This window comes from Taeniopygia guttata, chromosome 6 (assembly GCF_048771995.1).
Source record: "Taeniopygia guttata chromosome 6, bTaeGut7.mat, whole genome shotgun sequence".
NCBI lineage: Eukaryota > Metazoa > Chordata > Aves > Passeriformes > Estrildidae > Taeniopygia > Taeniopygia guttata.
In genome coordinates this window covers 15,147,551-15,170,635 of record NC_133031.1, presented here as the reverse complement: position 1 = coordinate 15,170,635, position 23,085 = coordinate 15,147,551, and the positions used below count along the sequence as shown (strand labels likewise).

General features: G+C 35.9%; 1 protein-coding gene across 7 annotated transcripts in view; it reads left to right on the top strand.

The window, feature by feature from the left end:
• The window catches only part of LRMDA (leucine rich melanocyte differentiation associated), a 741,773-nt gene that overhangs the window by 362,661 nt on the left and 356,027 nt on the right, over positions 1–23,085 (top strand). For 4 of the 7 annotated variants that reach the window (XM_072931493.1, XM_072931492.1, XM_072931491.1 and 1 more), the window contains exon 3: positions 4,683–4,871. In XM_072931493.1, the coding sequence (XP_072787594.1) occupies positions 4,683–4,871 (189 nt within the window). Of the gene's footprint in view, positions 1–4,682; positions 4,872–14,747; positions 14,888–23,085 lie in introns of all 7 variants that reach the window. The other 3 variants (XM_072931489.1, XM_072931490.1, XM_030275924.4) reach the window with 2 other exon arrangements.

Sequence of the window (23,085 nt, the reverse complement as noted above, 5' to 3'; positions counted from 1 at the left end):
AGGTCACCTTCTGTTAGTCACTTAACCTCTCTCTGCTTTACTACAAAATGGAATTTTAAGCTCAGCAGGTTTTTGAAAAGTAATTCGTTAATGTTTTGCAAAAAAATGCTTTGTAGTCCTTGGCTGGCAGGTGCTGGAGAAATAGAAATTGCATTTCTATTTAAATACTGAAATTATCTAGTACTAGGGTTCTCATGTTGATTCTGCTCTCCTGTAATCTATTAAAGCATTAAAGGCAGGGAAAAGGTATTTTAAAAAGCTCTTGTTTTGTAACAGTTCCATCTTTAACTTCTGCTAATGGCTATCTCTTGTCAACAAAGTGCAAATCAATTTCAAGGCTAAACCCAAACTCTTTCATTTGCATATTGTTAACTGCTCTCTCTTTTCCTGTTAAACAGGAGGAAAAAGTCAATTAGGTATGAGGCAGCTGTCTTATTAATGAAGGGATGGGATAAAATGTGAGGAACTCTTCTTTTGTAGCATATGCTTCTGAGCAGCTTGTTTTTCTGAACAAGGACAACTGCAGAGTACCAAGTTTTGTCTATTACTTGCAAGGTTTCTGCTTTTTTTCATGTATAAAATCTCATATTTTCATTGTCAAATATTACCAAAATGAAGAGTTGCTCTTTACTTTCATTGTAACCAAATCCTTGTCAGGCCAGAGGGATCATATGAAATAGTGCAGTTGACAATTACTATGCATACACATACATTAAATAAAATAAAATCTCTGTCATGACATTCCTTTATGATTAAAACTTTGTTATAAACCATGAATGAATTATGGAAAAGAAAGCTGGAAGAAATCATACTGATTATCCAAAGGACTTGGATAAAATGGCATTTCTGAGACCTTTATATTCCAAAGGATTATTTACTGTCTACTTACAGAACATCTTAAGTCGTTTTGCAGAGGGAGTCGGTTTCCTGTTTAGCGCAGTGTTTTTGTAAGCTAATGAGGGCAAAGCGTGAGCCATAGGCAATGATGCTGTGATATTAGCTGTGACAGGGAGCTTGATCATAATTATCTTAACGAGGATAGGGTTAATTACAGTGGAAACTTTAAGTTTTTTCTGTTTGAATGAGGCGGCACTGAATACGTTGTGATGTTTTGTCGGTTTGATGTGACTTTGAAAATTGCAGTGGAAATCTCTTGGCAACACTTGCTCTCCTCTGGGAGCAGAGTGTGAGCCCTGCAATGAGGTAACTGAGACGGTACCTGTGGGTGAGATAATGGGCAGCTTTCATGACATTAGAGCAGGGACAAGCAACATGCAATCCACCTCAGTGATGTTTATTAGCCTTTTGAAAGCAAGGGAAACAACTACTTGCCACCAGCCCTTCAGTGCTGGTTGCATTGCTGTGGTGTGATTTTGTATTTGTTCTAGTATACTAACATGAGGAGACTTTTTTTATGCTGTGAACTATGAGAAAACAGTACAGATTTAATTTTAGACTTAGTTTTAGACTTAGTTTTATACTCTTTCTTAGGTCATTCCCCTCTTTTATACTTGCCTCTTAGGTTGCTTGTGCCCTTCTTCCTATGCTGTGTATATGTAAGCATTCCTCTCCTCTTTTGTAATGGGCTCATAAGGAAATACTTGTAGTAATTAATATTACTTGGTCAACCACATTAAAAATAAAAGTGATGGTATTTTGTACTGATTTCTGTCTCAGATTCTCAAAAGGACTTTCTCTGTACCAATTTACAATTGCAATCCTTTCTTATCCCCCATCTGCAGATGGGAAATTGAAGCTTTATGGAAGTTATGGGACTTGCTGAAGTTTGTACCATAAAACCAATTGTGTGGATTGTACTTAAAACTTTTACACTTTGGAGTACAACTGCTGGGCAATATTTCCTAATATATTATGATGGTAGAGACTGTTGCATAGAATTTAGTAGGCAGTAACACTGAATGATAACAAACATATTTTTTCCTTTTTTATTTCTTTGCTACATCTTACCATTTTTGTTTTGGTGCTCTTTTTTTCTTCTGTTTAAGATTAAAACAAAAAATTCCATTAATACCAAAACAACATATGGCTGTAAATTTATATTAATGGCTACACTCTCTGTACTGTGGCAACCCCTCCCATCTCCCTGGACTCTGAATTTAGGTGATTAAATCACCAAGTGCACACTGCTCTGATGACATGAAAACAGCAATTATAAGCAACCCCCTGTGTAACATGGCTCCTTTTTAACTGAGCAGCTAATAACATTACATGGCAAAAATTATCAAAACCAGACAGGTGTAAGGAGATTTGCGCACAATTTTCTCTGCCTATCTATGAAACTAGTACCCTTGTGTTCAGCCCAGGGTTGTGAAAGAAAGGCTGTTTCAATAGGCAACTCCCTCTAGTGTTTCAAGGCTTTTTGTCCCACTTCATGGCTTGTCATTTTGTTTTATGCCTCCCCTGCAGCAGTTTTGGATGTACGCTTTCTTCTCCTTGCCAGTTGCCAACCATTTGCTGATTCTCATGATAAGAGTATTATATTTGCATAACATAACTCAAGAACAATGTGTATTTTGATGCTGACACTGACCAGAGCCCAAGCAGTGTTTTTTCACAAAGGACCTATTAACATCCCATAAGGCTCTGTGGTGCTGACAAGGAGGTGGCCTTCTCTGAACCCTTTTGGCAAGTCAAAGTCATACATTGAAATGTGATGTTTGGAAATAATCCACTATTTATATAATAAAGAGTATTTAAGGGGAATTTGCTAAACTAGGTTTGTCAAACTGAAATGAAAACTCATAACAGCTTGATAAACTCACTGCTACTTCCTCTGAGTTTTCTTGCCTTTTAAAGGTACTCGGTGGAAAGCACTGTCTAAGATATTTGCTGCTTTCTCCTCGAATCTTGGCTTTGGCACAACCAAGTCTGCTGTGGCCTTTTGCTGAAATAGCTAGCTTAATGCAACCTACTAACACAGCTTTTATTGGTGAACAGTTTATTTAGGCTGAATTGAGATTTTTTTCCCCAATTTGTTGGTTAAAGGCACATGCAAAATGTGTAATTGTTACTGTGGTGAATATTTCAATAAAATGTTTATAAAAGAGGCCTTTATTTTTTCAGCTTCACAAACTGTATTATCAATTGTAGTATCAAACTGTAATGATACAGAAATACCATGGTCCATAGGTGGCAAATTTTCTTCAGGTCCAGCTGCTGAGAATCAAAATAGCATTAGTGATAGTTGCACCTCCCTTTCAAGAAAAGAAACTTTAGAATCCTTGGACTGAAATGCAGTGTTGCAGTATTGCAAAAATATTGCTTGAATATTCATAGTTCAGTGTGCAGTACTCAGTGTAAAGGTCACACACTTGATTTCTTTTGGTTGCTTGAGCTGTCTAAGTGTGATCTATAAGTGGTCTGTAACTTCTAGCTACAAAAGCAGTATCTTGTTTTTGTTGCACAGATGAATGTTAAATTGTCTTTTCTAATAATACTTGTGTTTTCCTCCAGTAATTGTATCTGTGGAACATTCTAACAGGGCCTTGGCTGCACTTTGATCTTTGCCAAAACCTGGGAAGGAGGGTGAGGAAATCCCCTCAGTATAAATGTCATTGGAAGCTGAATAAATAGTATAACCTGCATCTCCCTTATTCATCACATTCCATAAAAGAGCCAGGAGATACAGTGATGATCTTCCCACTGGTAGGCATAGTAGATCAGCTGTCAAGTCATGCAATCTCAGCATATCTTTAGGTGTCTGGTAGGTGAATGAGCTGTGAATGCAAGCCTGTGTGTAAGCTTTGTATATCGTGTGTCTTAGTTGATTAATATGTAGGGGCTTTTTTACTGTTAAAATGAGCAAATATTAAGAATCAGGCTTAGAATAGATGATTTAACAAGGCACTGAAATGTTCTTTTTTAGCTTTTTGGGGTTTTTTTGGTACTTTGCTGTGAGAGAAATGAATAGTTCCAGATCCTTGTTTATTTACAAGTAATTGTCTTTGCTACCATGCTGTCAAATGTTCCTTTTTAAAGCTGCTCTCTGCAGTGTGACCTGTGGCTTGACAGTGGGACAGTAAGTTCCAAGAAGGAAGAAAGCAAATGCCTTTTCTGTCTAGAGCAATTCTGCATTTTATTTTGTAGAGAACATTTTATTTTGTTTGCATGAACTCAAGAAGATAATTAAGAGGTTAATAAAAAAAGGGGGGGGGGGGAAATCCCCTCTACATTTTCTATTATTGCATGCAAGGTAACTACTAAGAAATGATACTTGAAGTAGTATTTATTATTGTTAGCAGGGTATGATATTTCTTGGCAGAAATGATGGATGACAACTTAAATTTGTGTCCAGGGAATGAAGGTGAACTGTGACAGAGTTATTTATCTTGGGAATGGAGGTTAGGGTCAGGCGAGGCTGGGTGCCTGAAGGCACAAGACATTGACAAATTCATCCTGCAGGCCCCATATCTGAAGCCTTTTGTTTTGGATCCTGGCTACTCACTAAGTGACCCGCATCCTTCATCCTGCCAGCATGTGAAGGATGTGTTGCAGTGCCAGCACTCCCCTTGCCACTAATGCTTGTCATTCACTCTTCTGACAGGCCCAAACCAAAACTATTCCCACTCCTGAAAGGGAAGGTTAAAATATTTATTTCAGCTCATAATGGCCCCCCTGATTTAGTGGAGTATCATTTTTCCTGTTGCCTTTGTCGTTTGCAGGTCACTAGAAGGACTGAAAACATTCAGTTACTTGGAAGAACTGATCTTGGACAACAATCTACTTGGAAATGACCTTCTGTTACCCAGGTTACCCCACCTCCATACCTTAACGCTCAACAAGAACCAAATATCCTTTCAAAGAAATACCTGCAAAATGTCAAATGAGTTTTATGTGTCAGCCAAATTAAGGTATGTGAAATATAGCTCATGTGCCGACAAAGCATTCTCTCGTTTGGCACCTGGAATACTTCATAGTAATTTATTACAGGTCATTCATAAATGAAATGCACCATTATATCTTCCTGTTGCTCCATTTTAGTGAGAGATCTAAGTTATGGCTCCGAAGAAATCTTTCTAATAGATAAAATAGAGAAAGAAAATAATGTCAGTGCTACCCGTGTGCAGCAGTTCCTGTGTTTGCTTGGGGTTCTGTTGCAGGCTGACCTCTAGTGGAATAGAGTGTGCAGTGAAACGCTATTAGGTTTTAATACTTTAAATAGCTCTTAAACCAATAAAGTAAAGCAAGATAAAATTAATTAAACCCACATAATAATTTTAATGATTATCTCTATTTTCATGAAACTGGTAATAGGTACAATTGGCTAACTGCTGTGCAACTGCAGCTGTAAAAGCATGTCACTCTCTTCTTGGTATTCCAGTTCTGTATAAATTCACATAAAATGCTTTCCAAATCAGGGTCTTAATGCAGTAAAGTCTTTTGATGTATGACTAAGTCCAGTTGTAACCATTCACTTCTTCATATGCCTAAAGTTAGTCCCTATTTCTGTTTATTAAGAATAGATATTTCAACATTTGTCTAAATACTCTCAATCAGAGCCCCTAGTCTGTAGGCTTACAGATAATGGTCTGTAAAAACTAATTATCTGCCAAGTCTATGGGCATAGTCTTGATTATTCCATAATTTTCTCAGACTTTGACCCATCTGGAGATTTGAAGATGTGTAATATATGATTTTGCAAAAGTGAAGGGTGATCAAACTGTGGCCAAAAGGCCAACTGAGGCCTGCAGTGTCTTAGAGCACAGCCTGCTAAAGCCCTGGCCTTGTAATTGCAGTGTGAGGACATGACTGCTCAACTGCAGGATTTTATTACAGACAATGTAAGCTGAGAGCAATTTACCTCCTACTAAAGCCAGATCCTTCTACTGAGGGGAATAAAAGTAACTGCAGATTCTACGATTTCTGCACTTATTTTTGACTCTATAAATAAATAAAAATCAGAAGAGTTACTTTCCTTCTTGGAGCTGTGGAAATTTTCCAAGACCATCTCTAGAACAGTAACAATCATTACTGTACTAGGTATTTGGCTAGATTTATGGTTAATGCAGGGTATTATGGGTTGGATTTTTGTAACTGGTCTTATTGTTCTGTCATTTGCTGCCATGATAAAATCTGAACTCACGAAGAATGTACAAGAACATTTTTGGTGATGCCACTTGCAAACCATGAAGTGTGACTTTGGCCATAAGACCAAAAAAGCATGTACGTGTATTTGTCCTATGGGCAAACTCCTGGAGGAGTTTCACACTTCCCAAAAAGAGAGAAGAGGGATTGAATACTAACTCAGTGAACAAAATCAGAGGGAAAAAAATTGTCCTGTCAGTAGCAGTCTTTGAAGAGTTTCTGCTGGTCCCACAGACAGACTAGAATAGTATTGTCAAGTGTGTGAGCTCTCAAAGTCAGTAATAACATGATAAGAAGGATTTGATATGTCCTGGGAATTTTTTAAATTCAATCTAAAAACTATGAATTTAGAGATTTGAGAGTATTGAGCTACCCAGGTTTTAGAAATAATATATACATTTTGTAGCTACAAATAATTTAATAGAGGAGTTGCAGAAACTCTTGTACAACACCTATTGTATACAAACTGCCCAGAGAAGATAAATTAATTGCTGTCCATCATTAGCATCCTGAGCCCTGGGGAGCAGTGGTCTCTTGTAGGGAGGATACATCAGTCTACAGAAGCACAGAGACCCTCCAGATTCCTCTCCTCCGTGTTAATGCCGTGTTTGAAAAGCGTCTTATTTGAACTTTAATCACTTCTTTTAATTAATTATTTCTTTATAGAATTCTTAAAAAAATGTTAAGGAAAAAAAAACATTTTATAGAATAATGAAATACATTACAGGAAAGATTGTTCAATATGTGAGAGTAGCACTATATAAAGGACACAAGTGAGCAAAGAATACTGATCAGAAATAAAACTTCAGTGGGTGGAATATTGCCATGTATACATAAATATATACAGAGAGAGAGTGAGAGAGAGATGAAAATAAACAAAAAGCCAAACTGATCCCTTTGAAAATTGGAATAGCATGTAAACTTTAGAAAACATATGAGAGCTTTACTGAGTATCTCTTAATGTAACTGTACTCTTCTCTCCTTTTATTCTGGCTACATTTAGATCCGCATCCTGTTTCGATAGTTCTTATAAGAGCTTTCTGCTCCTTTTGTGTGGTTCACTTACTGTGTGGCATTGCATGTGTAAATAACATTTGGGCCCTCCTAACATAATGTCTGAATACTGTACAAATGTGAAAGTTTATCTCTAAATCAGGCAAAGACTAAGAAGAATCACCTGGTATTTTTTTTCTTCTGGTTGCCTATTACAGTTACAGTCAGCCACTACCAATTTTTTCTGCTAGAAGTGGAAGAAGCAAATTAAAATATTACAATCAAAAAAATGTGTTATCGTTCAACTTTTCTGTTCTGAATAATCTGTTTAAAATCTTTTAAAATGCAGTATATGTAATGGAAATACCTAAAGGAGAATCATCAGCACTGTGCAGTGTGTTGCATTATGAATCTAACATGCTTTATTTCATGCATAAAGTATGGCTATTTTTTAAAAAGTCTGATTTACTTTGGGAAACATACCTTAGTTTCTTTCTCACACACAGTGGACAGCAGAAAGAGCACAAATCAGGATGGATGGGGCCCGAAGGGAAGTTACTTTTGGAGGAGGACTTATGACTGTTGTCACCTATGCTTGTAAAGGGAAGCCTCATTTCTCCTTTTAAGTGTGTTGACTAGATACTATGAATCAGTCAGGAAACTTCTAAATAGATTTATTTCTCTGTGGGTGAGAATTCATGGCTTTTCACTCTCTGATCTTGACCAGTATGGAACAATATAGTATGGACTTTTCAATTTCCTTTACATTTCGGTCTTTATATTATATGTCAAAACTACTCAAATGAGCAGCTTCAAAATTTGAGAAACTATCAAAAGATAGTCTGTCAAATATATGTGTGTATTATATTTATATATGTATATATACACACACGGCTGTATGCTGAAAATTAGAAGCTCTTCACTGCCTCAGTTGTAAACAGACAAGTCTGATAATTAACTAGATCTGTGATTCTTTGTAATAAAACTCTATTTCTTTACTTAGTCCAGTAAGCTGGTCATACCTTTAACATACATGCTATATACTTTTGAGGAACTCGTACTAAAATTTCTTGAGAAAAAGGTGTTGAATGTAGATGCAGCGCAAAAAGAGGAGGGCCATGAGGATGGTGAAGGGCTTGAAGGAAGCTGAATGAGGAGCAGCTGAGGTCCCTTGGTCTGTTCAGCCTGGACAAGAGAGACCAAGGGCAGAGCTCACTGCAGGTACAGCTTCTGGTGAGGGGAAGAGGAGGGGCAGGCACTGATCTCTGCTCTGTGGTGACACTGACAGGAGCTGAGGAAATGCCCTGAAGCTGAGTCAGGTGAGGTTTAGGTTGGATATCAGGAAAAGGTTCTTCACCAGAGGGTGGCTGGGCACTGGAACAGCTCCCCAGGGCAGTGGGCACAGCACCAGCCTGGCAGAGCTCCTGGAGCAATTGGCCAGGGCCCTCAGACACAGGGTGTGACTCTTGGGCATGTTTCCTGTGCTGGGCCAGGAGTTCAACTTATTCATCCTGATGGGCCCCTTCCAACTAGCATATTCCAACAAGAGGTTTTGTAATTGAATCTAGGTCTAGGTTTTAAATGGTTTAGGGAAAAACCAAAATATTTCATACCATGGGCAATCTAGAACTGGGCAGAATGTCTATAATGGTATGTACATTTCTTATGGCAAGAGGAGCTGGTACAGATTTAGGTACTATATGTTCTTAAGTCTTTGAAAGCAGCATGTATTGAATACCTCAACTGAACAACATACCAGTAAGTACTTCTGGTATAATTTGTCTTCACACAGGTCTCATAATGATCACTAATAGTTACAGATTTGCTTAGCCCCAGAACTATAGATTATAATTTATTTTGCCTCTGTGCTTGTTCCTAAATTGTCCTCAAGTGCCTGAAGACACAGAAGTGTGGCCAGCATCTCATTATATTGTGCTGAAGACTTGATGTTTAGATTGAGTGAATACATTAAAGTTACAAATTGTCTCCTATGGCTCCCCATTCCCTCTAAACAGACAACTGAAGTGGTACAGAATTCTTCCTGCATAGGCTTCTGAGTTCTCCACACCACAACTGTGGATTTAGTGAAATCTGTGTGGCTTGTTAGAGAACTTCTGTATCTTACGAGGCAAGAATCTTCTAGAACCTGAAATAAAAATTAAGCTATGTGAATGCCATCAGGGAAGAGAGAAGTAGTCTTCTATACATCTATGGAAAACAGAAGTAGTCCACAGTCCAGGTGATTCCTTATGCTGTTCTACAGCAGTGCTTGCAGGAGTTGAGTTGCAGGTATCAGAACTTCTTAAAAAATTGTGACTTGCTACTTTATTTTTTCTTTGTGATGCTTTTTTACTTAATAACACTGAAATATGGTCTTCAAATCTGCAGCCTTGGAACTATGAGGATTCTAAAATGCCTTTAAAAGCACTGGCAACTCCAGCTACATAAAGAAAACTAATGCTGCTCCAGTTCTCAGAATGGGATTTTTTTCTCCATATATTGAGTATGCAGGAAGCTCTCCGTGAGATATGTGGACTTAGTTAATTACCATCCACTCTGCACCTTTTTCTTCTTGAGCAAAGTGGTTTCAAAGTCAGTGATCAAGGCCTTGTCTCAGAGTCCTATCTTCCTACCTGATAGGGTTCAAGCCAGAAAGTGGCATACAAATGACCGTGTGTGACATCCTATTGCACACAGAGAAGAGGGAGATGTATACTTGCATATTGCAAGCTATTTCTGTGGTTATCCAACCTTGAAGACCTAGCACATTCTAATGGAAAAGCGTTCAGGTGGCAAAGATCTTTTCATACTGCATTCAGAGGAGAATTGGTAACTTCTGATTCAAGGCTATTTGTATGTGGAACTGCTTGTGATTGCTACATCATGTTTGTGATAAATTTAATTGAAGCAAATGTTTCAGCTGGGAATATATATAGGTACCTTGCTCATATATGACTCTGGTAGAAGTGTTATTCAGCTGTTTTAGTATTAGGTTGATGGCAGTAACTGCATGTCAGGTAATTAGCTGGCAGAAAACTTTTGAATGACAGTTTTGGGACTTTCTATATCATGATCTGGAATTCTGCATGATATTCTTGATATTCTCATGTACATATTTCAGAAATATTTTGAATGTATGCTGATTGCTCTTTACTGTGTCTCCGTGCTTCCAAGAACCTCCAAAAGCTGTAGTCAATGAAGTTCATTAACATGGAAAGTTCTTCTGCAACACTTTTGGGGAAGTGGAATGACTTTTTGAAAGATAACGGTGGAGCAACTTGGAAAGCATTGGGAGAGAGAACAAGAGTGGTTACTTTTCTTTATTTGAGTGTGTGACTAGTAAAAAGAATTGCTAGTAGACAAAAAGTTAACAGAAAGAAATCCCAGATTCTCTTGCATATGTCAAACTATATGTAAAAGGAAATTGTATGGTGAGATAGGAAATTTATGTTTTTTTAGACAGAATAAATTAATTTAGAAACTTAGCATAGATTATGTTTCTGCATGGGTTTGACCTGCAGTTTTTCTTGAGAACAAGCATGAATATGGTTATACCAATAATGCTGGTAAGGGAGGAAGAAGTGCTATGGTGTTTGGGAATGGCCAGCATTAGTGCTCAGTATCTAAAGCAGCTGACCTTTATATTACTTTCCATGCAGTGTCTCTGCTTAGCATCAAAATGACTGTCCCTGCTTGTGAGGTTCTCCTGAAACTAAGTCAAGTGGCACTATCCACTCAGAGTTTACAACTTTGTCCTGTGCAAATGTAATATTCCCTGGGAACTAATCTTTGAATGGTTTGAAGGGGGATGTAGTCCTGGCTAGCTGCTAGAATTTTAGTCCAGGATACAGGATTTTCTAGAAAAGAAAAATGAAAATGCTACAAGCTTGCACAGACAGTTAATTCTTAGCTAGAGAAAGGATTTACTTTGGGTTTTTGCTTGTTCTTTTTGCCTTTGAGAGAACCTCAGAAGCAGTGGAATTGAGTATGAGGGAGAGTGAAAACAGGCAAGTCAGAACATGCCTATTTGTAGGATATTTTTGGTTCCATGAAATTTGCAAGAAATTGTATTGTTCTACAGCTAAACTGGACCCATGATAGTGCTGTAATTTTCAGAATAATTCTATTACTACCGTCTCAGTGTTGCTGGCAGCATTTGTCTTTCTGAACAGAAAATCTGGTGATGTGGTTGTGTATGCTTGTGTGTGTCTGCTTGTGAGCAGTCTAAATATGCACCTGTGGTATGCACACTGTAACAGTCTGAAGGGGCTTAAAAAGTTCACCTGTGAGAAATACCCAGTTCTTTTAAACATTTCCCTAATTTAAAACTAGAAATAATGCAAGAAATAAGTACAGTTATTTGGATGAAATTTTAAAGTATGACCAGTGTGTTCCTATGAATTGTTCCTGAAGACCAAGTTAGGTTTTTGGACGGAACCATTGTTGTGTAATTCCTGAGAATATTATAGCTTGTGAGCTGTAGAGCTGATGATTTTAAAATTTTAATTGTTACAGTTTTTATTTTGTTTTGTATCTGTTAGAAAGAGAGGCATTCACAGATTGGTAATGATGGCACTTGAATTAGGAGGTGGATTACTACACTAAGGCTTTTTAATTATCAAAACAGCATTACTTTAAACTATTTTTCAAACAGTAGACTATAGTGTAAGTGTTGGCATCACTGTTACTTATTCACCTGGTGATCAGTGACACTGACTTTAGATTAGTCGAAAGCTATTTTTACAGAGCTCTAAGTAAACAAATACATTTTCACTAGCACTGTCCATGGATTTAATTGTGGGTTTTCTTTTTTGGAGAGAATGGAGCTGAAATTGGTCTTAGAAGTGTCTCAGCAGGATCTTGCAGCTCTTTGGCTCTGATTGCAGAAATATGGCACTGCTTGGACTGCAACAGTAAACCATAAAGAGGAAGTTGGCAATAAAATTTCAGATTTGCTTTGCTTTTCTCTCTCCATATTTTCCTAGCATTGTTTTATAAAGACATAATGCTTTTGGTGGCATCATATAGTTCCAGTATTGTGATTTAAATAAGTATTTGACATGCTAATTAACTAAACACTACACTAGAAGTGCACCATGACTTATGAGTCATCTCTGAGAAATACTTACTCATGAGAATTTAACAAGATATTATTTTTTTTTTCATATATGCTTTGTAAAAAATAACTGTGATATTAGGTGAATGGGGCTTCTACTTTTTAGGAGGTGCTTCTGCAGCTGAAAAGAAATGCTCAGGGTTTAGCTATGAGATATTAGAATCTAGACACTACTTTGAAATTTGGGAGATTTAGATTTTTGGAATGCAGATTATCAACTCCTGTTATTTACCTAAAATTTTGGGTGAATATATGTCTTTCTCTTTTGCTTTCCATAGGCTTTTGAGGTGTAGTCTTACACTTTTTGCACATCTAAGCTGACACTTTTCTAATAACATTTCTAAATACATTTTACTATTTACTTTGAAGGCTGCATGTTCAGATGGGATTTTGATTACGTGTCATGCTCCACATTCAGGAAACTTCTGGGGAGAACAGCTTTCACACAAGAAATAGTTCTGCTGAACTGGGAAGCAAAAGTCCTGCATGTTTACTTCATAAAATAAGCAAAAATTAATGACTTGTTATGTTTTTTTTGTTGTTGGGGTGTTATTTTTATGGTTTTTTTCTTCTCTTTTTGAATGGAAATTACCAGATACAATCAAAATCTTGCAATAGCTAACCTCCTGTGTGTGATTGCTGTTATGGCAATTGCTGTCTTTTGTAATAATAAACTATTTCGCTCAGGGAGCCTTTTTGCGACCTAAGCAATCCTGAGAGAAATTAAGTGTTGCTCCTGGCTGAGGGAGGGTGCCAGGTTCAAGCACTTCTCTAACAGCCTTTGGAAACTTTTAAAAAGCCTTTTCCACACTTGAACATGTGTGGAAAAACAGTTTGTGAGTTTCCCATCACAGTCACATACTTCCTGAAAGAGCCATGAAAAAGTTTATGTGTGAACTTAAGGTCCAGGTATGAAAATGAGCAACAAATTTGGATTGGTAATTCATCCTAGCTAACAAATCATATGGTGCTACAAAAAGATAATTTTTTTCCTTGGGGTTTGGTAGATTAATTACTGGTATAAAGCAGTGTGTAATGTGGCTTTGCCAAATTAAAAGTTAGCATTCCTATCTTTTCAATGAATTTATCGATCTTATTTCAAACCCTCATTTTCCTCAGTCATGCAAAATATTTAAGTATAATTCCTTAGATATTATGGGGCAGAACACTAACTATGAGTGTAGATACATTGATTTTAGTATATTGGAATTAATAATTGTTGGCATGATCTTCATATGTGTTTGAAAATAAACTAAAATTTCAGGCTTACAAAAGGAAGACCACATTTTTAACAATGAAGCTGTTTTCTCCATTCTGTATTGCTTCTGTTGCCCTTAAGATATTGGGGTGAAGAAATAAAGTAAATTCCATCAGCTAAAAATAACAAAGATAAGAGAAACACATAAATCAAGTATAAATAATAGCAACAAAAGTGAACTGAGGATTTAAAACAATAGTTTGTCTCTAAGAGCAGGGGAGAATAAAAACAGAGTAATTAAATATCCTTTAATGGTCTTGAATATTTATTACTGTTGTTTTAGTCAGTTGATTTTAAATATTGGAAGCTTTTCACATGCACACACACGCGTCATATTTTTTGAGGCTCATGCTAATATCTTTGTATGTAAATTGAAGTAAATTAGAATGTATGTTTCAGTTTTTAGAGATTGCCATACTAGGCCATAACAACAAAATAATTATTTGATCAATTAGCAAATTGAGGTGCAAATGATTGAATATTGTTTTTAGGCTTAATTCTAAGATGTATTTTCCAGTACTGCAGTGGTTAAAGTCAGTTTAACCTTTGTTTGCTTGTTTGTTTTATTCAGGTTTACAATAAGAAGGTACCCTTCTTATTTATGTTCCGAGAAATACAGTTAAAAAGCCTCATGAACATCAAAATAGAAGGCTCTTTTAATGAAAAATTTTATGCTTTACTAGCCTTTAAAAGTTCATATATAAAGTATTTGTAACACTGAAACCTTTAAGTTACACTTAGTAAAGCATTAATTGGCATATCCTAATTGAGTAGTTACAAATGTGTTGCTGTGACACTCAAAGCATTTATATGCTGGGAGTGAACCTGGGTTGTTGTGGTTTGACTTTTTTCTTTTTCTTTTTCTTTTTTTTTTAAACTCATTTTCCAGTGGACTGAATATATTAGTGATGAATGTGCTGTGAAACTAACTGTTTGTTTCCATGCTGGAAAAGTTTCATGGCTCCAGCAATTGCTAGCCATTTTACCACACAGCATCCATCATTTTGTCAAAGTTTTAATGTTTGGTAGTGAACCACCTAGGAAAGAAAGGAGGAGAAAAGAATGACAAAACAGCCCAATTCTTTCATTCCATGCCAAAAAACTGACTGAAGTTTATCCCTGTTTGCCCTTGGAACAATTAATGTGACATTTTCTTGAATGCCATACTAAATTTGATTGTCAGTTATTGAAATGTATGTTTAAATCAGCAGTGATGCAACTCCAAATGCTTTTTTCATTAATGTCATTGAAGCCTTAACCCACTACCTTTGACACATAACAGAATTAGAAAGCCTTTTGGACCATTTGGCTGAAGTTGTGCCCTCACTACAGTATCTCAGTTTGCTTGGAAACATTGCTTGCCCAAATGAACTGGTCTGCAAAGAAAAGGATGAAGATGACTACCAGAGATACAGGTTAGTGTTTTCATTTGTAGATGTAATAAGGCATGAAAGTTTTGTTTCACTACTGGAAAAATACTGAACTAAAATCAACCCAGTCTCAAACAAACATCTTCTCTATTCTGAAAGCATTGTAACATTCTGCCATGAAACACCTGGGAATTTGAGTAGCCCTCATTTCAGTCAGATCATGCTCAGGAGCCCTGTTTCAAGAAACATTTCAGTGCTGTATAGCACATGTCTGAGTCGAGCAGGTGTGCACAGGATTTCCTGAATGTAAGTAGTCATATACCCCTACAAGGCATTTCCTTCTTTAAGGCCAAGATAAGGCAAGTTTTGCATATACTAAGGGTAACAGGCAATAAATAAATAAAAAAAAAAATCACTCCACTGAGATAGCCAGTTGCCTTGTCTTCTGCTTGTGTTTGATATGGGGCTAAGTTGCTTCTTCTGTAGTTATCAAGGCATTATAAACACAGAATAAATAACTCCTCCTATATTGTGCTACTTCACTCAGAGCAGTTACATTCTATTAATAAAACCCAAACTATCTTTATAATGTAATGTCAATGAACTAGATTACACAAGAGGTCATCTGAAATTTAATATGAAGGCTTGATGAAATACTCGCAACTGAAATGTTGCTAAAAGTTGTAAGGATTATTTTGAAAAAAAGGCAGAAATAGTTGTAACTGATGATGGTTATCAGTATAGATCCATAACTTATGGATTGTCTGTTAAGTGATGTAATTTTCAGAGCTATAATCTTAAGACAGGTGAGACATTGATTATGCAGGAAAAAAGAAGACATTAGATGTATTTTTCCTTGCTCTCACCTGAGACATTATTTCAGTCCTTGTGTGCTGGCACTTTTCACATTGGATCCCAAGGGCATTTGGAGGCAAGTCAGAGCCAAGCAGTGCTGGTCACCTTGCCTTGCAGAGCCTGAGCTTGCTTTTTATTAGGATCATCCACAATATTCAGAGTTATATGATAAAATCTGGTCATAGCTTCGGTAATCCAAGCTGTGCTCTAGGAATTAGGATAAAACAATACAAAGTTGAGGAGACTAAAAGCAGGTTTATGGGGAATTTATGGGCTTGAATTCATTGCATTCAGAAATAGTGAAGGTTAAAAAGCAGCACAACTGTTCCAGATGTGCACATATACTTTTTAGTTTGTTTCAAATTTTTTGAGAAGGATTTCTAGATTGTTACACGTTCACCTTTTAATGAGTTCTACATTTGAATCTAGCTTAGCATTTTGATTTTCATGTAGTAGAGCAGCCTAAGTCTAATAAAATATTTTCCTATTGCTTTCATATTAAGTGGAAGGTATGCCTACTATCCTCAAGCTTGCAAGACGATAATAGTGCTATCTCTATGTAAATTTATGTGACATGTGCTCTAGAAAATTGCTTAATAAAGGAATGATTTTTACAGTTTACTGTTTTTCACTTTAAGTATGTTTTCTGACAATATGTCTCCTATTAATCATTTAAGCAAAAGCAGTATGTTAAAGGAGCCATTCAGAGGCAAGAACCCATGGTTCATTTAGTGCTCTCTGGAAAAAAATCCTTATTGATTGACATCCTCTGTGGTTATGTGATGTAATATTTATAATATGTCATAGAGCCATACATCAAAACAAGCATGTCCCTTGTTTCATTTCAATGCAAAAATGTTGATTTCTGAGAGGTCAAGGTAGTTTTAGGTCACATCGTGGTAAACCACTGTGTCAAAGTATGAAGGGATTCCATTTATATATTTTCTGGAAACTGCAACATTGCTTCCATTTTCTTTCCTCTCAATTTTTCAAAATCCTGGGTGTTTTTTTTCCATATGAACTAGGTTGATTGAAGTACTTTTAAGAAAGAAGAATGGGCTTCTAATTAGTTATGGTTCTGCTGCTATAATGAAAGCTTCCTGATCCTTTTCCATTATTATTTGTTGCATTATATGAAATGTATTTGCTAGACAGCATTATATTCAAAACCCAAACCCATGGATCAATCCATTGATCTATCTGCCTATCTTTAAGGGAATATGCATCACCTACTTGGTGAAACTGATTAGAAGTACTCTTCTAATTTTACTCTGAGTAGCTAATTCAGGTTTTTCAATATGCATTCTGAAGCATCTTGAACACAACTTTAGTCTTCCAGTTTCAGCATTTTCTAATGGTTTGAAATAACTTTTTTCCCCTAAGATTATTTTTTTTGAAATTTATCAGAAACCATCAAAAGATTACATTTATGTGAAGTTGAATTATGCAAACATTGTGCTTCTCCATAACTTCAACTGGCTACTTTTTGTAAATTTTTGCAGTGACCATTGGAACCAGAGCTTCATTTTTCTTGAGCTTTAATTTTGTTCCTACTGAGTTCAATTAGAGTTCAAGCTATTTAATTTCTCAACTAGAAAGAGAAAGGTGCAAGAAATCAAAGCTTTACTTAATCTCCTAATCCCAACAAACTGAAAAGATTTGTTAACACCCCCCCCCCCCCAAATCTTAATGTTAAAAAATATGGAAAATAATTTTAAAAATAATTCAAGATCCAGTAATTCACAATGACCATAAAAACAGAGGTTGAAAGTAATATTATTTACTTTAAAAATAATTAGGTTTTGTCAAAAATACTTGGAAAATATACAAAAGTATATTTTCATCAAGAAATTATGATCTGATTCTTAAGGTGATCCATTGGTATACCATTTCTATCATTTCTTTACTAGAGCTCTTTTCTAGTCTTACCTTAAAACTAAATTTTATATTGAAACATTATTGTGTTTTTGTTCTCAAAGTAGTTATTTTTTGTCTAAGAACCACAGCAACTTTTGAATGAAATTTTTTTTAGGGAAGAAGAAAAGTTTTTTTTTTTTTTGCCATCCCTATTATTCCTTCTTACATTTCAAATGTGTAGAAGAACAAATTGATGAAAAGATCTCTGGGTTATTGGAATTTTTGATTGGACAGAAAAAGAAAATGGAAAATTCCCTTCTGTGATATTTTTATAAGCAAACTTGTTTGGTTAATTTTAAAGACTCAGGGTTTTTCTCCATCATTGTTAAACTGGCTTTAGTTTCTTACTATTAAAAAATAATATTTAAGTTCTCTTTATCTTATTTTTGAAACTTTGTGTATTTGGGTGTTAATATTTTATAAAGGTTTATTTTTTTGGTGAGAGCAAGGGAAAGCAGAATATCTAATACGTAATAGTTATAGGAAAATTTAAAAGCTCTTGGCTCTAATAGGAAGCAAGAAACACAGAAAAATAGCTTGCAAAACAGTGTCATCTAAAATAACCTAGTCTCCAATCTCTGCTTTGAAGATTGAGGGGAAAACAAAGGTCATGACCCAGAGATCAAAGTAGCAGAAGTCAACACAGTAATTGCTGGTTGCTTCTGTTGTACTCACAGTTGGTCAGTCCTGTGGGTGTATTGTTTGCAGAGAAAACTTCAAACGTGGTGTTACTGAACTGTGCAAAATCATCTGGGTCACAATGTATTACAAAGCATTTGTGAATTCTGCAGGTGACCTCACGTGTTTTCATTAAAGCGATATGATTGTGAAGAATTCATGCCATGTGTGAAGTTTTCAGTGCTTGTTCATTCTTCTTTGCTCCTTATTGACATTTCCTGGAATGATGCATTCATTAAATGCTGTTGACATGGAAACAAGGGCAAGTGGAAACAAATGCCGGAGTTTATTTTAAATTAGCTTAAAAGTACATGTACTAGATATGCTATCTTTGGCTGGGGGAGCAAATGATGATAACCTTATGAAGTCCTCTTAAGATATAACAGCAAGAAAGGAAGTGCATGCATTTTCTATGGATTAACTTTTCAAGCTAGATCAGATATTCCTATCCTACAGTTTTAATTGTTAGAAATGATGGGTCTTCTAGCATTTTCAGTGTTCTTGCAGCTTTCTTTTGTATTATTATGCATTTGTTTTATTTATTTTTTTAATTGCTACAGAATTTGATTTTTTTATTTTAAATAGTCTTGTATTTGCATGGTGATATACAGATATATGTTCAATAAGCAGTAGCATACTAGAAGTCCTCACTCATTAATGAAAATAATGCTAATATATAATGATGAGTACCAGTGAACTTACTGTTGAGGTTCTCTTTAAGCAGGAGGGATTGAAGTCTCTGGTAATTCTGTATATGTTCTTTATGAACTTAATTAGATGATTAGGATAATCCCTTACATCTGTATAATCTATGAACCTGTTCTACTTCAGTGTTTGAGTGAAGCCTTGTCATCTCACCAGTAGCTGGAAGGAAAAGTGTGTTTGAAACACATCAAATGGCCACACAAGGTCCATCTGAGACTAGCCACTGGAAGGGCTCATGAGCAAGAACAATTACCATTTTTTCAGCCAAATAAATTGAAATCCATAATACCCAATTTGTCTGTACTAACACAGTAAATCAAGGCGAAACTATAATTACTGTTACACATCTAGAGAAAGATTTTTTCTAATTCATAGAGTTGTTTGCTACACTGAAGAAGAGCAGAGTGTGTTAAAACATTAGGAGGTGATGTGGATTTCTGCATGACTTGCAAGCCCCTCAGAATTACATGGTCATCATCTAACAGTGCCAAGGCTGCTCAGGGTCTTGTGATCCTCTAACATACCTCATGCCAACATCCTGCCCTCTCTTCTGGAAGATGCTGGTTTAAGTTTATGACTTGTCTTATTTATCTGTGTATTTAACAAATGTTTTTGTTAGAGAGGAAATTCTGTAGCCAGCTATACGCTGTTTGGGGTAGAAGGGCAAATTTTTTGGGGATGCAGAAGAAACAATCACAGAATGTAGTGTTTATGACACTAGTTCACTGTTATAAATATGTTTCAATTATTCTGATTTCTTTTTTTTTAGTCTTTCCCCATTTAAATGTTGATCTAACTTAGCCTACTTCAGATTACTTATTTTTTCTAGTTTACAGTAATGTAACTGAGAGCATAATCAGTCCTTCAAAGTTTGAAGTAGGCATGTTATTTATGTTCTGTGATTGTTAAGGAAAGGAAATATAATAGCACAGGAAATAGAAAAATGAAAGTAAGCACTTTCCAAAACAAAGAGCATGTTGCAGGTATGCTACAGGTAGAGCTGGATACTTCTGCATTCTTGTGGGCAAATAATTCTCAATTTTTCACAGCAGATATTTTTTTTATTTTAAACTTAAAAATTGTTCCAGTTTTTGTTAATTATAGTACAAACTGGAATACTACACAGAACCTAGTTCTCACAACAGTCTTTCACTAAAGGTTCAGTGGAAAAGTTTGCAAATGTGCCTATTTTCCAATATCCTGGCAAGTCTGCATGAAGAGTCTTAAAGTGATGCTTATTGCATGCAGTCCATACAAAATTGGTAAATAAATTAGTATTCTTTATTGTAATTTTTACTTAACTAAGATGGAAATAACATGACATTTTATATTCTGTGGTCTTTTTCCATATCTGGGTGATCCTGTTGGTATGATAAATACCTGTTATGAGCTTATTTTCATGAGACTCATGGCATCCATGCCAAGAGTCAAGGTGAGGGAGATGGTTCTGAACAAAAGAAGGTACAACATTACTTAAATAAATAATTTATTTAATCCATTGTGAATTAGATGATCACTTTGCAAGCAACGATAAGTAGCTCTGTAAGCACCTTCCTGGTATGTCTAATTTTTACAGTTCTCTCTTTAAATCTCACCTTTATCCTCATCACTGAAGATAATAACCTTTTTTCACACCACAACTAAGGTGTTAAAAGCCAGTAACAGCAGTTTCAGAACACATGGAGCAGGGCTAAGTTTTAAAATTATGAAGAAAAAGAAAGGGGGAGGGGGAATAGGGAGACCCTGCCCCCCAACTACAAATCTAAATAAACCTTTCTAAACAAAATGTGGAATCTAGATGGATCTTTCTTCATTAACCAGTATGCTTTTAACTAGTGATTTTACAAGTCTGAAACAGGTGCAATGTGTCATGCAATTTATGGGTCCCAGTGCCTGCCATAAAGTATTTTATGATGGCTGTGTTCTGTGTTATTAGTAGCTGTCTTTTTCTGCAGCCATTGGTGTTTGATAATAGTCTTAAAACACCCAAAATTACTTACCTGCAAGCAACATTCCATAGTCCCTGTTGACAGTTTGAATAAGTTTAGTGCCCTTTTGTTGTACTTTACCTTCAAAACAAACTGATTGAACCATCAATAGCTCCTGAAAGCTGACAGAGGCATGTCATCTGGTCTAACCCTCTGATAGTAGGTTATCTGTGGGAGTTAACCTCCCTGCATTGTTAACCGAAATGTTTTATGTACTATGCAACTTTAGGATACTGCTGTGATAACCTTAGTAACTAAGTCATACATCACAGTAAAGAGATTTTGTGCAACAAATAACCCTGGATTAAATTTACAAGGGTTGAATTGATATTGTAGAGTGTTCATTCCCAGGCTTTGGTAATCCTTTCCTGTATTTTTTATGGCAAACTTGTGTTACATTTAGACTGAAGGTGTATCTTCATATTTTTAGCTAAAATATATCCAGGAAGCTTGCTATTTTTCTTCAGCCATTTAATATTAATGTATTGCATTATTTTCAAATAGCATAGATATCTTTTATCCCACATTTAGTAAAAAGAATATTAATAAATGAGATTGCATTTTGAATCATCTTTTAAAATAATCAGTTGCATATATGCCTTCCTTCTACCAGTGGGATAATATTTATGGTACCTACTTTTTAGTATTTGCTCTGCTTAAGGAGTAGGAGTTTGAAAAACAGAACCAACCCCAAACTTGTGGAGTAGTTTGCTGTTTAATTTGTGTGGGTAGGGTTTTTTGGTTTTGTTTCTGGAATTGACAAGTACTAGTGCTAATTCTGTTTTTTGAAATGCAGTCAGGATGGCTTAAAAATACAAAAATACATTTGTATCAAGGAATGCTATTATAATTTTAAGCTCTTTTGAGATGATTGAGAGACTGACATTAGGGCTGTGATCCAAAGTCAGCATAGATGACAGTGCTGTCTTATTCTGTTGTCATTTTTGTTACAGCCTGCTTTTCAATGGCATATTTCATTCCATCATTAAACATTTGCTGATTTTCTAATACCGATGTTTTCTTCACCTGAATATTCATCTTTTCTCACCCTACACTTAGTGGGTGTCTTTATTCATTTTTAGCTTCACTCTTCTTCACTCTTGACATATTGTTTCCTTCTGTACATGTCTTCATTTGAAAGAATCTGTTGTCATCAGAGCTTTTCTGCCAGTAATGCAAGATGGATAGCTTCTCCTCCAGTGAAAGATAAGGGCCAGCAAAATGCCAGGGAGGACTGGAAGGGCAGCCAGGAAAGCTGGAATGAGTCTGAGAATATGTCTGTCTCAAAGGTCTGTAGCTGTTGCTTAAAAAAAATGGTCTTAGGAGATGTTCTGTTTTGTGAAGTGACTCTTTTTCTTCTACCGATATAATTGAGAGCCATAGACTGAGGATTCACATTTAAATTGTCTGAGCATTTCAGAATTGAGTATTGTCAGTTAAGTTGTTAACAATTTATGAAGGTGTTGCTTCAGAGGAATGGTATATTTTATGGAAAGCTTTATTTGCACCATTAAATTTTGCTTGGTTTTAGAAGGGGGAGCATTACAGTAATTTTCACATGTTTATCTGATTTTGACAACAGTATCATAAGATAAACTTTTACCTTTTGAAACATTTTTTTTCTGTGTTGTTTTGTTGGGTTTTTTTTCAAAATATTATACAGAGTTTTCTATTTCTTTATTTCTTCCTCCCAGTGCCAGAGAGGATCGGTATGATGAGGAACTCTCTCAATGACTTGGTGTTTATGCAAAGCAGCTAGGCTGGGGGACATTATCATCACCTTTCTACCCCCTACCAGGAAAAGTCTGATATTGCCCTCACTTTCCAGTGTCTGCTTCACATTTGGTTGACTAAATGCAAATGATGTGTACTTGAGATGTTTAGATATTTGGATTTGCCATGGTTGTGCCTTGCTTTGGTTTTGCTCTGCCATGTTCTCTCCCTTCACATGTGAGAAGCCAGGAGTATTTTTCTGAGGCTAGAAAGCTGCTATCCTTCTAGTAGATATGATAAATAGAATATAATACTGATGAATCCTAATAAAAACTTGGAATTCTTAAAATATATTTCCCATAAATAGTCTCTCACTGTGTGCTTCTG